Source organism: Mauremys reevesii, linkage group 1 (genome assembly GCF_016161935.1).
Source record: "Mauremys reevesii isolate NIE-2019 linkage group 1, ASM1616193v1, whole genome shotgun sequence".
NCBI lineage: Eukaryota > Metazoa > Chordata > Testudines > Geoemydidae > Mauremys > Mauremys reevesii.
This window is the reverse complement of record NC_052623.1, coordinates 72,887,182-72,901,355: the sequence shown is the minus strand read 5'-3', so window position 1 is coordinate 72,901,355 and position 14,174 is coordinate 72,887,182. Positions and strand designations below refer to the sequence as shown.

Here is a 14,174-nt window from a genome sequence, read left to right as displayed (position 1 = left end):
AGATGAATCCATGCTATCAGAACTCCATTCCAAAAGACAAAATGCCCAAATATTTAAAAAAAATCTCGAAGAGCATGATGGATAGAGGCCACAACATGGACCCGCAGCAGTACCGCATGAAAATTAAGGAGCTCAAGCAAGCCTACCAAAAAACCAAAGAGGCAAACGGCCGCTCCGGGTCAGAGCCCCAGACATGCCGCTTCTTTCATGAACTGCATGCAATTCGGGGGGGGGGGGCACCACTACCCCACCCCTGTCTGTGGACACCTGCCATGGGGAGTCTCATGTAACTGAGGATGAGAATTTGGGGGACGAGGAAGATGAGGTGGAGGCGGATGAGGATAGAGCACAGCACGCAAGCAGAGAACCATTCTCCCCAACAGATAGGAACTGTTTATCACCCTAGAGCAGGGGTCAGCAACCTCTGGCAAGCAGCTCACCAGGGTAAGCACTCTGGCGGGCCGGGACAGTTTGTTTACCTGCTGCGTCGGCAGGTTCAGCCGATCGCAGCTCCCACTGGCCGTGGTTCGCAGTCCCAGGCCAATGGGGCTGGTGGGAAGCCACAGGCAGTACGTCCCTCGGCCCTTCCCATGGTGTCCATGATGTCCAAATTGCCAGTGACTGTGCTTTGAGAAAAGTCTGTGTCCATGTCCTCATCACTATCCTGATCGCATTGTTGTCGCCTCCTTTTGCAGGTTCTGCATGTACTGTAGGATAATGTGCGAGGTGTTTACAATGCTCCCAACAGCAGCGGTGACCTGAGTGAGCTCCATGCTTACTGTGGTATGGCATCCGCACAGAAAAAAGGAACAAAATGATTGTCTGCCGTTGCTTTCATGGACGGAGAGGCAACTGATGATATGTACCCAAAACCACCTGCAACAATGTTTTTGCCCCATTGGGCATTGGGAGCTTAACCAGGAATACCAATAGGCGGCAGAGACTGCAGGAACTGTGGGATAGTTACCCCCAGTGCACTACTCCGAAAGTCCATGCTAGCCACGGCATTGAGGACGCACTCCACTGACCTACTGCCCTTAGTGTGGATATACACAATCAACTGTATAAAATCATTTCCTAGTGTAGACATATCCCAAGAGTGCAAAAGGAGGTGGCAGGAGAGGTCAATAAGAATAGGACAGAATGGAAAGGAAGTTACAGAAACCAAGGTGAGACCAAGACCAAGTCATGGACAAGAGTTTTTATACAGTGGGATCAGGGAGAAAAGGGTGGATTTTTGACAATAAAAAAGCAGTACATCAAATAATACTATCAAACCTTTAATTCATGGTAGCAGGGTCCACAAGGCCACTTAGGCTATGTCTACACTATCACTTTTCTCAGTGAGGGGTGTGAAAAAACCACACCCCAACCGACATACGTTTCACAGACAGAAGCCCCGGTGTGGACAGCGCTATGTGGGTGGGAAACGCTCTCCTGCTGACACAGATAATGCCACTCTTTGGAGGTAGTTTAATTATGCTGACAGGAGACCTCGCTCCCCTCGGCGTAGAGCGGCTATACAGAAGACCTTACAGAGCTCCAGTGGTACAGCTGTGACACTGTAAAGTCTGTAGTGTAGACATAGCCTTAGTGTGCATCAGGCTATGTAGATCAACAACCTCAGCTTGCTATGGACTACCAGACTTTGTACACAAGCCCTTAACCAGGCGCTCAAGAACGACAGTCTTTACTAGTATGAAAGTGGCTATAATAATAACTGCATTAAGAGACAAGCATGCCAAGTATGAACTTGATGCTTCCAAAAACCTGAGCAGATTAAAAGTTGAATGCTTGTGAAGATAATAAAATTGCTGTGGCTTCTATCCAAACATTAATCACGTGTACTTATTAAGTATTATTATCAGATAAGAACTACATTAAATTGGAGCTAGGGTTGAGAGTACATATCCATTACTTCAGGATAAAAACAATACCAGGATGTTGTAAGTATCCCCCCTTTACCCCAACAAATAAAAGAGGCACTACCCAAGCCAAGAAATTCAACATTATGATTAAACTTAAAATAAAAACACTTTAAGATATGGAAATACACAGCTAAGACAAACAAACCACCTAACCTCCAACCTGCAGTGACATCATGAAGCACACATGTAATTAGGATTATGCATATTATTATTCATAGCTCCAAATTACATGAAATAAATTTTAAATACATTCATTTTTTCCAGTTTTCTTTACAGTGTCATTACAGGGCAGATCTGTTTGGTTTTAGGAGGTAGAAATGTAACCTAAATGGGAGGAAGGGCAAAAATGAGACAACAGCAGCAAGAGAACGGGCTAGAAGGGAGTAGCCTCCCAATGTGAAGACCAAGGAATACAATGAGCCTGTCACAAAATCTTTTCCAGTATGTAGGTGGGGAGCCCAGCCTACCCCACCCAGAGCCAGGGCAAGACATAGGTTGTTCTTATGTCTCAGCAGCCCACAGACAGTAGGGAGCCTCAAAATTTGCCAGGCAGTTGTTACACACAAGATTGATACAAAAGGACAAATCCAAGTCTAGAAACAGTGGACAGCCAAAAGTTAACACCCCACAAGCTCCAGACAGATTAAAAAAACAGTCTTCTCACCCATCTGCTACCTGTAGACTCTCCTCAAGTTTTTGGAATGTGCCTCTGGCTAATCAGCACAGCAAATGTTTCAAGACATGTATGAAATCAGTAACAGCCTTTGCTATCAGAGAAAAGCAGAGATTAGAGCACCTGGTATTATTTATTATGTTTGTACAGTGCTTTGAAAATATAAAGTGCTATATAAATGCTAAGTAGTAGTGTCCTCAAGTGATCATCTATTTAAATATTAATCAGGTCCAAACCTGCTAGCTATTGAATACAAAATGAAAAATAAGGTATTTTCAGGTTGGGTGACCATTCCCTTTTTACTTACTATGACTTCTGTAGTTCATTAATACCAGAATGAATTTGTAATATTGAGTTTGTAATGTTAGATTTAAAATATTATATGTACACCACTGTACAGACAAAAAGTTGTGGATAATATTGCCAAGAATACGTGTTGAGTAGTGCTCACCCTAAGCAAGAATTCCAAAGTCTGTAGATATTTCCAAACTTAATGAACGGTAATTAAATGTTCCTCATCCCAGTCATCCATTTTCTAGGGCTATTAAAATATATACACACAAATATAGACATTTGATGTGTGCTATATCTGAACCTACAAAAATTCAGTAAGATACACTGAGCCGAGTTTCTCTGAAGACAGGGAAAGTAATACACATATTCACAGTTCCTAGAACTTGTTTTGAAGAATTTTTTCTCTCAAATGAGGCAAAGGAATTATCATTCATGGTATTACAAAACACTTTTTTTTTTTTTAAATCAGAGGCTCCTCTCAACATTCCCAAATTCACTCATCGCTTTAGTCTCATAGTATTAGACTCACTCAAAAATGGTTGCTGTAAATAAAGTCACAGACAGATCCCTGAAAATAACGCACTTTCTTCTCCAACTCCTGCACCGGCCCCTAACATCTCTGAATAAAACTTCTTAGCACTTATATAGGGTTCTTCAACTGTAAAACTCATTAACGATCTGGAGGATGGTGTGGACTGCACCCTTAGCAAGTTTGCAGATGACACTAAACTGGGAGGAGTGGTTGATACGCTGGAGGGTAGGGATAGGATACAGAGGGACCTAGACAAATTAGAGGATTGGGCCAAAAGAAATATGATGAGGTTCAACAAGGACAAGTGCAGAGTCCTGCACTTAGGACGGAAGAATCCCATGCACTGTTACAGACTAGGGACCGAATGGCTGGGCAGCAGTTCTGCAGAAAAGGACCTAGGGGTTACGGTGGACGAAAAGCTGAATATGAGTCAACAGTGTGCCCTCGTTGCCAAGAAGGCTAATGGCATTTTGGGTTGTATAAGTAGGGGCATTTCCAGCAGATCGAGGGATGTGATCATTCCCCTCTACTCAGCACTGGTGAGGCCTCATTTGGAGTACTGTGTCCAGTTTTGGGCCCCACACTACAAGAAGGATGTGGATAAATTGGAGAGAGTCCAGCGGAGGGCAACAAAAATGAATAGGGGGCTGGAGCACATGACTTATGAGGAGAGGCTGAGGGAACTGGGATTGTTTAGTCTGCAGAAGAGAAGAATGAGGGGGGATTTGATAGCTGCTTTCAACTACCTGAAAGGGGGTTCCAAAGAGGATGGATCTAGACTGTTCTCAGTGGTAGAAGATGACAGAACAAGGAGTAATGGTCTCAAGTTGCAGAGGGGGAGGTTTAGGTTGGACATTAGGAAAAACTTTTTCACTAGTAGGGTGGTGAAGAACTGGAATGGGTTACCTAGGGAGGTGTTGGAATCTCCTTCCTTAGAGGTTTTTAAGGTCAGGCTTGACAAAGCCCTGGCTGGGATGATTTAGTTGGGTTTGGTCCTGCTTTGAGCAGGGGGTTGGACTAGATGACCTCCTGAGGTCCCTTCCAACCCTGAGATTCTATGATTCTATGAAAACTCAAGTCTTTTAAAAAGCTGGCAAGCATAATCAGATACGGCAGTTCCATGACATTCCTTGGGTCATACAGAAACATGCAGGAGAGCTGGGTATAGGCTGTAGAGCTTAGAATGGCCGTGTGAATGGGGTCCTAAACAGTGATTTAGAATTAAACATTTCAATCTTAAAACTAAACCTTTTTCTATGCTGTGATACTGCAATTTAGCAAGGAAGGGGGGAAGAGATTTTCAAAGGCACAAGAGCAGAGAGACACCCAATTACCCTTTGTACTTTTGAAAACTTCCCCCATGAACTTTATGCATTGACCCTAACAGTAATGAAGTTAAGTATGTATATGACAAGAGAAATCTTCTCTATGGGTTTTCTTATGGATAGTTGTATTTCAGACTACTGAACTGAAGCACAATTGATCATTTCTAATATAAAAGAAGTATGAAGGTGATATAACAGTGGTTCTCAAACTTTTAGGGATCTGGACCCATTTGTAAGCCTTGAAAGCCTGTTACGACCCAGTAAATAGATTTAGTGCAAAAAAATTTCACTAAACTAAATATTTCATAGAATCATAGAACTGGAAGGGACCTCAAAAGGTCATCTAATCCAGTCCCCTGCACTTATGGCAGGACTAAGTATTATCTAGACCAGTGGTTCTCAAACTTTTGTACCAGTAACTCCTTTCACACAGCAAGCTTCTGAGTGTGACCCTCGCCCCAATAAATATATTAAAAAGTATTTTAATTAACACCATTATAAATGCTTGAGGCAAAGCGGGGTTTGAGGTGGAGGCTGCCAACTCATGCCCCCCCATATAATAGCCTCTCAATGGCCTGAGGGGTCCCCACCCCCTAGTTTGAGAAGCCTTGATCTAGACCATCCCTGAACAGAGGGGTGGCTGGGCCAAACCTGAACAGTGCTGCAATTCCATGCACCACATAGCAACGCCTGGAGTGGGGAACAGATTCTAATCAATCCCACAGGACCAGAGTCTCAGGAGACACTGCTGTGGGCAGACTCTGCAACCCCTCCCCTGAGCCCTCCCATCCATACCCGATTCCATTCCTCCCCGCCCCCAACCCACGCCTCCCATGCAACTCTCTGATACATCCTGGTGACCCAGTTTTGGGTCATGACCTTGCTATAACACAGAGGGTTTATCTACAGTTTTATCAAGCAATTAACACATAATAAACTGAAAATCTAACTGTTAAAATTAACATTTTCTTCACTCTTTAAAGGAATTAACTCCAAGAGCAGTTTGTTCCACCAGGGAGACAGCCCATATGTAATAGATGTTGAACCAATACTACACAAGTAAATTCTTTATTAAAACACTGGTAGAGAGAACAAAAGCTTTCTATACTTAATTGTTAATTTCAACTTTCTTACAATTTGATCTGCAAGCACTTTGTTACATGGACTAAAAGGCTGTCCAATTTTTCTGTAGCCTCTATAAGTACTTGCATCCTTCACTGAAATTATACTTCGTAACATGTTATATCATGATTCCTTGAAATAATGCTGTATCTTCCAATCGTCGTCTATGGACACCACTGGTCAATAAAACTACTCACGTGTAGCCTTTTGCAGGATTGGGGGATACTCTCTAGCTTATGTTGCAGGTATGATTTCCTTTTGTACTTTTCATACAAGTGACCTGCTTTAACTGTTTAGCATACACAGTACAGTATACACTCCCAGAAGTTGCTACACATGCATGTAAGGCTATATTAAAAAATGACACATTGGATTATTTGAGAAGCAGTATGGGAACATGTAATTATCCATATGCATAACAAATGCATAAAGAGGTAGATTTTTCCCATGACCTTAAAGCTACACATGTGAAGCACTCTGTAACACTGTGTACTGCTCTGTGTATCTCAAACAAAAAAGACTACAAAACACTCTTATGAAAATTATGGGCCCTAACTATTATAATACATACCACAGAGAAAAGTATCTATAAATCGAATTTAAGTCAGGGAAAACACGGAACCATTCTGATAAATCAGTGCAAGTAATGTTTTTAAATGTTGTATGACAGTATACATCCTGTAATTAAAGATTATAATGCATACAAATGGGCAGAATTAAGGCAGGCCATGCAAGATTAATTTTGGAATTTCATGATTCTGAGTACCCTACTGGTCAATTTCAACAATCTGTTAACATAAGATTTGGGTGGAAGGAGGTTGTTTTTATTTACTTTTAACAAATAGCTATAATCCAGCATTATTTTATGAAGTCTGTTCTAACCATGATGTGTGTGCAACAACCACTAACATCAAAACAGAGTTACAAAAGTGATTGTAAGATACACCATAATGTGTAAATAATATATGGCCACCTGATAGATTCTTACATTTTTTCAAGTGCTATTATTTTAGTGATATATCCTGAACGACAGATATATTATAAAATTATATCAAAATTGGAGCTTCCGGTACTGAAAAAGTATTTCAGTTCCCATAAAAGTATTTTACTACAGTAGACTATTTACTACAACATTGGAAGAATATATCTGTTAAATACATTATTTTAAGTGACTAAGTAATATTTCAGGATTACAGTTTTATATAATGGAATTTCAGCATTGATTCCCATATGTTATAACAGGAGTCTGACCTACAATTACTTTATAAATACAGATTTAGTGATGAACATTTTAATCAGTACCCAAGCACAGTTGTCACTGTGAGAAAAAAAATAGAATTTGCCAACAGTTAACATACAATGGTGTCTCATGTTCCCAGTTCATCCCTATACTTACAAATAGATGACCTTTGTATTAACTATTGGCAAACAGTGTTTTCTATTAAAGGGGATCCTGGTAGCAAGCCCTATATTTAGGTTGTCTAACACTTTTCATTTAAAAAGGATACTTGCAACTTTTTTTTCCCCCCAAGGTCTAACATCCACTATTATAGAAAGCCACTGAAATCTGGCAGTGGGGAAGCCCTGGGGTTAGAGAGGTGCATTTCCTTTGTCCCATGAAATTCTGTTGAAGTTTTGCTGATACACAACTGTTGAAAATTACCGTATCCCTCCACTTACTTGCATTCCTCAGGAAAATTTTGGGAGCATTCCAAAACATTAAACTGAAAACAAACATTCTAATGCTGGGCCCACGCAAAAGCAGCAGCAGCAGCTGCTGCACTAGGAACATCCTGAAGCTGTTTGAGCAACCGCAGCAGACATCTGGGAGAGAGAGCCAGGCCAGGCTTCTGTCAAGAGCAATCATCCAGTCCCAGCACATAATCTCAGAGGCCCACTCCCAACTCCATGACCATCAAATGGTAAAAACCTCCCTCAGCTTGGCAGTGGTGGGGGGGAGGGGGTGAAAGAGTCAAGGTGGGCCAGGCTCCCCTGACAACCTTCTGGATCCAGCACCTGTCTTCAGTGGTCCAATCGCCACCCTAGGATAACAGTCTTCTCCTACTGCCAGCTAATGCAGTTAGTTCTGTAGCTTGTGTGGCAGCAGGATTATGTGCTGCAACGCTAAAGGAACAGGGTTCAAACCCCGCTGACAGAAGTATGATGAAGGAGGTGTCACAGCTACATATTATTAAATATTTTTACTTTTTTCCTTAAAAAAAAATTACACACAAAAAGACTTTAAAATAAAATTATGTAGGTTACAAGTTATATAATGGCACACTGAAGTACATACTTGAAAGCATGTCAAGTTTGATCCTAGCAACTTGGAAGCAACAGCCCACAATAAATCAAGGTGGTGGCAGATTTGTCAATAACTGCTTTCAAGTGAGGCAAATTAAGGCCTTGTCTACACTGCCACTTCACTGCGCTCCAACTTTCTCCCTATGGGGTGTAAAAAAACTCCCCTCTGAGCGCTGCAAGTTTCAGCACTGTAACGCAGCAGCATAGACTGTGTTTCAGTGCTGGTAGCCGCACTCCTAGCGCTGGTAGCCGCACTCCCCTCGTGGAGATGGGGTTTTTTTATAGAGCTGCTGTGACTGCACAGCCAGGTTAAAGCACTGCCCCGGGGCAGCCCGCACCCCGCATCCTTGGCCCCACCCCAGAGCTGCCCCCTCCCGCCCAAGTCCTCACCCTGCCCCCCCCTCACCCCACAATGCAACCCTCTGCCCCAACCCTGAGCCCCCTCCTACACTCCAAACCTCTCGGCCCCACCCCCACCACATGAATTTTGTTATGTGCACCAATATGGAGGTGATGTGTCAAAATTCATTCCGCACATGCGTGGGAAAAAATAGAGGGAACATTGGTCTGACCTCACATATACCTGTTCGCCTATAGTTTTTTCTGAATCTCATGCATCGATGTGAGACTCCATCATTCTTTAGCTTACAAAGCCAAGCACTCAAAAGTTAAGCAATGTGATATTTAAAGCTGCCCATGCTACTTTTTTATCTGCCACTTTGTGCATTAGGATAGGAAAAAAAACCTGTAGTGTAATTTAGGATCATCACATACACTTCTTCCATAAGACCCTAGCTTCATTCAGAGCACAGAGTCATTTGGACACACAAGGAGGCTGAATTAAAAATCAATGGAACACCCTCTTCCCCATTTTTACCCAACTAGAAACAGAAAATGGGACACCCTTGGAAACAGAGAGAAAAGAAGAATGATTTGGGGGCATCATTTTAATATTAGGTTCAGTTCATTTTTGTGGGCATCATAGAATAAGTAATTCCCAAATCCAAGATTCCAAATAAAACTTAACATAACAGAAAAAATGTGTCAAGTGTCTTTCATATATACACTACACACACACACACAGTGCAGAATTTGTCAGATTTTATCTATCATCACTGCCAGTACTAGTTATAACACAGCTCTATACTACCTAAAGTTCATACTGGACCCCGAAAGGGAAAAAAATTCCAAACTGACTAAAGAAGTATAAGAAAATACAACTACACTAACATCAGTGGGGGCTGAATCTCTAAATTTTCCAAATGAGGTGAAGAAATACATCTGCTGTAATTAGTGATCACTATTACCAAAGTTACACTTGACAACAAATAAATATAATGTTCAAAGAGTTTAATAAAATACATTTTGTAATACCAAAACAAATATACAAGACAAATTTCTAACATTTCCAGTTGGATGTATCCTAGATGTTTCTTCTCTAACTTAAATTTTATTTACCTGGAATCAGACGATATATCTGCACTATCCCTTTGTGCTTATAAAAGTATTTAAGTTCTTGCATTAGGTGGTGTGTAAGATGGAGTCAAGTGGAAATTTCAAACTACTCTTTAATGGACACATTTATCTAGAAAAAAAGGTTAAAATATCCCTTCATTAAAAAAAAAAAAAAACAAGCACAGTTTTACTCTGCAAAATGACTGTGTAATGTCACCATCACCTTACTCAACAGATCAGCTCTACAGATGTATTTAGAGTTATATCTGCTTAGTTCAGCGCCAACAATTAGTTTTTACTACTCTCAATTCCTGTTACTTTAACAGAACAAGTAAGGAGTTGGGAAAGCAAGCTGGAGCACAACGTGCCTCACAAATCAACATATAGGTTAATTAAATTGCAGTTGCAAAAGACAATGGTGTTTCACATATGTAAAGAAGAGCAGAACTGGTGTAAATGAGGACAGAATTTGGTGTATAGATTTTTTTAACCTTGTCTCTGCAGTAGGAAAGGTTCCCACTTCGACAGTGCCAGCAACAGTTGCAACTTAGCTGGTGCTGATCATGTTTTAAAGTACAAACGTAGACCAGAAACACACCAAAGTACCAGTTCTGAAGACTTGTTTAAAATCTGCTTGAAGCTCTGCTGCTACTATCAGAGACTTGAGGAGTGAAGGAAAAATATCACCATACCTCACAGAGCTAGAGTAGAACATCTTGAGTACAGATGCGGGAGAAAAATTTCAAGTAGTTGGGTGTTTACTTAATATTTCTGTTGTCCATTCTCTCCTTTCCAATCCTTCTCCCCTTCCTACGATGTACATTCACTTCGTTCCAATATGATGCCCCCCCGATAAGACTAGGTCACAACATGCTGCTAGTGACTGATCAGTGCCTGGCAGTCAGCCCACTACCCACCACTGGCTCACCTCCTGCAACATTATGAGGGCACAAATCAAATGCTTAAGCCCATCAGCCACTCCTTGATGCTGTAGCTTGCAAAGATCCAGGACATACACTGCAGAAACTGTGAGAACCATTTCAATTATACATTATTATAAGCTAGCCACTAAAATGTCTGGGTGGTGCAAATATCAACAAGCCATCTTCTTAGTACTACATTCATTTGACTGTCAAAATCGAAAAGTAGCAGCACATCCCTCGCCCCCATTGGCCTGGGACGGTGAACCGAGGCCGGTGAAAGCCGCGGTCAGCCGAACCTGCCAGCACGGCAGGTAAACAAACTGGCCCGGCCCACCAGGGTGCATACCCTAGAGAGCCGCATGCCAGAGGTTGCCAACCCCTGCTCTAATTATTCTCATGGCTCTTCTCTGAATCCACTTCAATTTTTCAATATCCTTCTTGACTTGTGGATCCCAGACCTGGATATTCCAATATTCAAGCAGCAGTTGCACCAGTGCCAAATACAGAAGCAAATAACCTCTCTTCTCTGATACAACTATATCTATATACTGCATAATAAGAAACCAGAAACAAACAAAAAAAACCAAAAAATTTAAGTATGAAAGTATAAACTACTTGTCTGAAAAGTCGGTTAATTTCAACTTATAATTGCTGATACAGTTCCTTCAATACAGTTATTAAAATTAAGTTACTTTTAGTGCCTAACCTCTAGTGGCCAAGAGTCATGATCCTGTGTATTGAAGTCTGCACACTAGAATAGTGTTAAAGAATATAATTTCTGAAACTAGCACCTTTACTCCTTAGGCAAGCATCTGCAGAGAAGCTGACCTAGCAAGACACCTCAGCTTCTCAGTTTGATCAATGATTCCATAAAAGAACAGCAGGTTATTTCAAAGGCAATCCAAGTTTGTAGGAGTAGAAAGTTCACAGATCAGCAGATTTACAGTCTTCCCATAGATTGTTATTTTCTCCAGAAACTGAACTTTGAATTAAAATTTGAAGAACCAGTATACATGTTACAGTATATAAGGTCCAGCAATTAAAATGTGACCTTTGTGATCCTTTTAAAGTGGCAGCAATAAATTTAGGCACTCTAAGGCCCCAATCCAACGAAACACAGGAAGCAAGGAGGTATATGCTATATTTCAAGCATGTGGGACTTTAAGCAAGTATTCCCACTCAAGTCAATGAGCCTACTCACATGCTTGACATTTAAGCATGTACTACAGTTATTTTCCAAATTAGGACTAACTTACTAATTTTTACAATTAGCAAATATTGCAAGGAGTGCTCATTTTTACAAAACAATTGTAAAATAGTCAAGAAAAAAATTCTAAGCTAGTAAATAAATACTACTAACCCATACCCTGGTGAGTATGCGTATGCTTTGTATCGGAAAAAGTGGTGAGTCTGGTAAGTGTTGCTTTTTTGAGAAAAGTAATATGTCTAATGATTAGCACAAACGGGAGAGAGTCAGGATTCCTGGGTTCTAGTCCTAAGTCTGCCCCTCACTATAGCTTTGTCTACACTAGCCCCCTTTTTTAAATAAAGAGTTTCCTTACCATGCAGCACAACCAGTGGTAGTATTAGTGGTCCAGAAAGGCATATGCCTACAGTGTTTTAACTACATCTCAACTAAACCTATTTGCAGCATGTCTAAATGAAATGAGAGTAAAAACTACCACTGGTTGTTAAGAACCTTGCCTAAATCGGTATTCCCACTGTTGTTACCGTAGAGCTGCACCCAAATATCATTGTTAGCAACGAGGGGAAACTGTTCAGAGAAAGATCGGAGTAGACTACACAAGGCCTATGAATTTAGACAACTTCGTGGCACATTATGCTTTACCTTTTGATCATTTCTGTGATATTAGCTCAGTAATACCAACGCTGAGGGATTCTGGGAAACTTACTTCATTAACTGTTGTTAACCTTACTTTCTATTTCATTTATGGGAGATGATGAAGGGAACCCACTGCCCAGGTGCATAAAATGACTAAAAAAGCCACAGCATGCCTCTGCAAGTAGAAGCAACTACAGCCCACCTACCCATGTAACAAGTAGGAAACATGTAGGACTAGATCAACCCTTCACCGTATAAACAGGGGAAACTGAGAAAAAAAATACCAGGTCTGGTCCCTGGATCTTTTGCTCAGGAACTGTGCCTAGGACATCCCCTCTGAGTGACCCAAAAAGGTCAAATCAATAGCTACCATTCAGATGTGAACGCTACCTACCTTCCCCCACCCCAGCACTTCCTGCTCCTCGCACAAGGCGCGGGGGAGGCACGTACTGTCAGGGTGCAAAGGGGCAGGAACCAGAGAGGCCTAAAGCAGCAGCAGCCGTTGCCCAGCCCAGCCCCGACCCTGCAGGCAGGCCGGCCCCGAGTCCCACCATCGGCCCCACGGGGCCGCCCAGCGGGCAGGCCCCACTTACCAGCCTGACTCCGAGAGCGCGGAGCTCGTCCCGCCAGCCATGCTGCCTCCGTGGCCCTCGGCTGCTGCTTCCCGCAAACTTGCCACGGCGCTGGGCGGCCGGCTGGGCCCGTACCCGGGGCAGCGGCAGCAGCTGCGGGGGAGGAGCCGCGTGGCCCGGCCCGCCCCTCCCGGCTGAGGGCCGCGCCCCCGCCGGCTCTCGGCGCAGCTCGCCGGGCAGAGGCGGCGGCCCCGGCGCAGACCCCGCCGCTTGCAAGCGAACAAAGCCGCCGAGCTGGGGGGGGCTCCAGCCCCGCCGCTACTGAGGAGGCGCGGGCCCGGCGCCCCCTGCCAGCACCAGCGAGGCCGCCGCCGGCGCCGCCATCACGGGGACGGGCAGAGGAGGCGGCGCTAGCGCCGAGGCCGCCCCAGGGACTGGGCCACCTGCGGGCTCCGTGGGGCCAGGCCGCGGACGGGGCCGGGGGCGGACTTGACTGTCCGGCTCCCGCCGGTGGCTGTGGACGTGGGCAGGGGGCCGGGGAGCCCACGGACGGCGTGGCTCGGCCAGGCGGGCCCAGGCAAGGGGGGTGATACTGTCACACGCTCCCGCGCAGGGCCGGAATGAAGTCCGTGCCCTTGTTGGCAGCAGCAGGAGACAGTTTGTGCGAGATCCCGACTGCTCAGGCGGCCCTGGTCTGAGCTCTTGCACCTGGCAGCAGATTTGAGGGGGGAACAATAGTGCCAGAGTCAGAGCAGGGGGGCCCCAAACCTGTATGTAAATAACATAAAGGGGGAGGTACTGGGGCTCCAAAGGTCTCATGGGCCAGGGCCTGCCCTGGGCTGTAACACCAGCTCCCAGCGCTTAGATACGGTGCAAATAGGTGACCAAATGTCCTGATTTTATAGGGACAGTCCTGATTTTTGGATCTTTTTCTTATGTAGGCTCCTATTACCACCACCATCCCCTCCCTCCTGATTGTTCACATTTGCTGTCTGGTCACCCTAGGTGCAAACTGCTATCTCTGGGACTCTGCCCAGAGAAAAAGGCCTTTCAGCAATGCAGGGCTAAGGTGACCAGCTTTCCCAAAGGGAAAACAGGACAATGTGTGAGGCTAGGGTGAGCTCCACCGCAGCCTCCCACGCAGGGCTGACCTGATGAGCCGTATCCGAGCCCTCCGCCCCATCCCTGCACAAGGCTGGGTGT

General features: G+C 43.8%; 1 protein-coding gene across 2 annotated transcripts in view; it reads right to left on the bottom strand.

Annotated features, from left to right (window-relative positions):
- Positions 1–13,620, bottom strand: part of TDRD3 (tudor domain containing 3) — a 264,997-nt gene extending 251,377 nt beyond the window's left edge. The window contains exon 1 of one of the 2 annotated variants that reach the window (XM_039481181.1): positions 12,993–13,620. In XM_039481181.1, the coding sequence (XP_039337115.1) occupies positions 12,993–13,033 (41 nt within the window). In that variant the 5' untranslated portion in view covers positions 13,034–13,620. The remainder of the gene's footprint in view (positions 1–12,992) is intronic. The other variant, XM_039481191.1, reaches the window with a different exon arrangement.
- Positions 13,621–14,174: the final 554 nt, after the last annotated feature.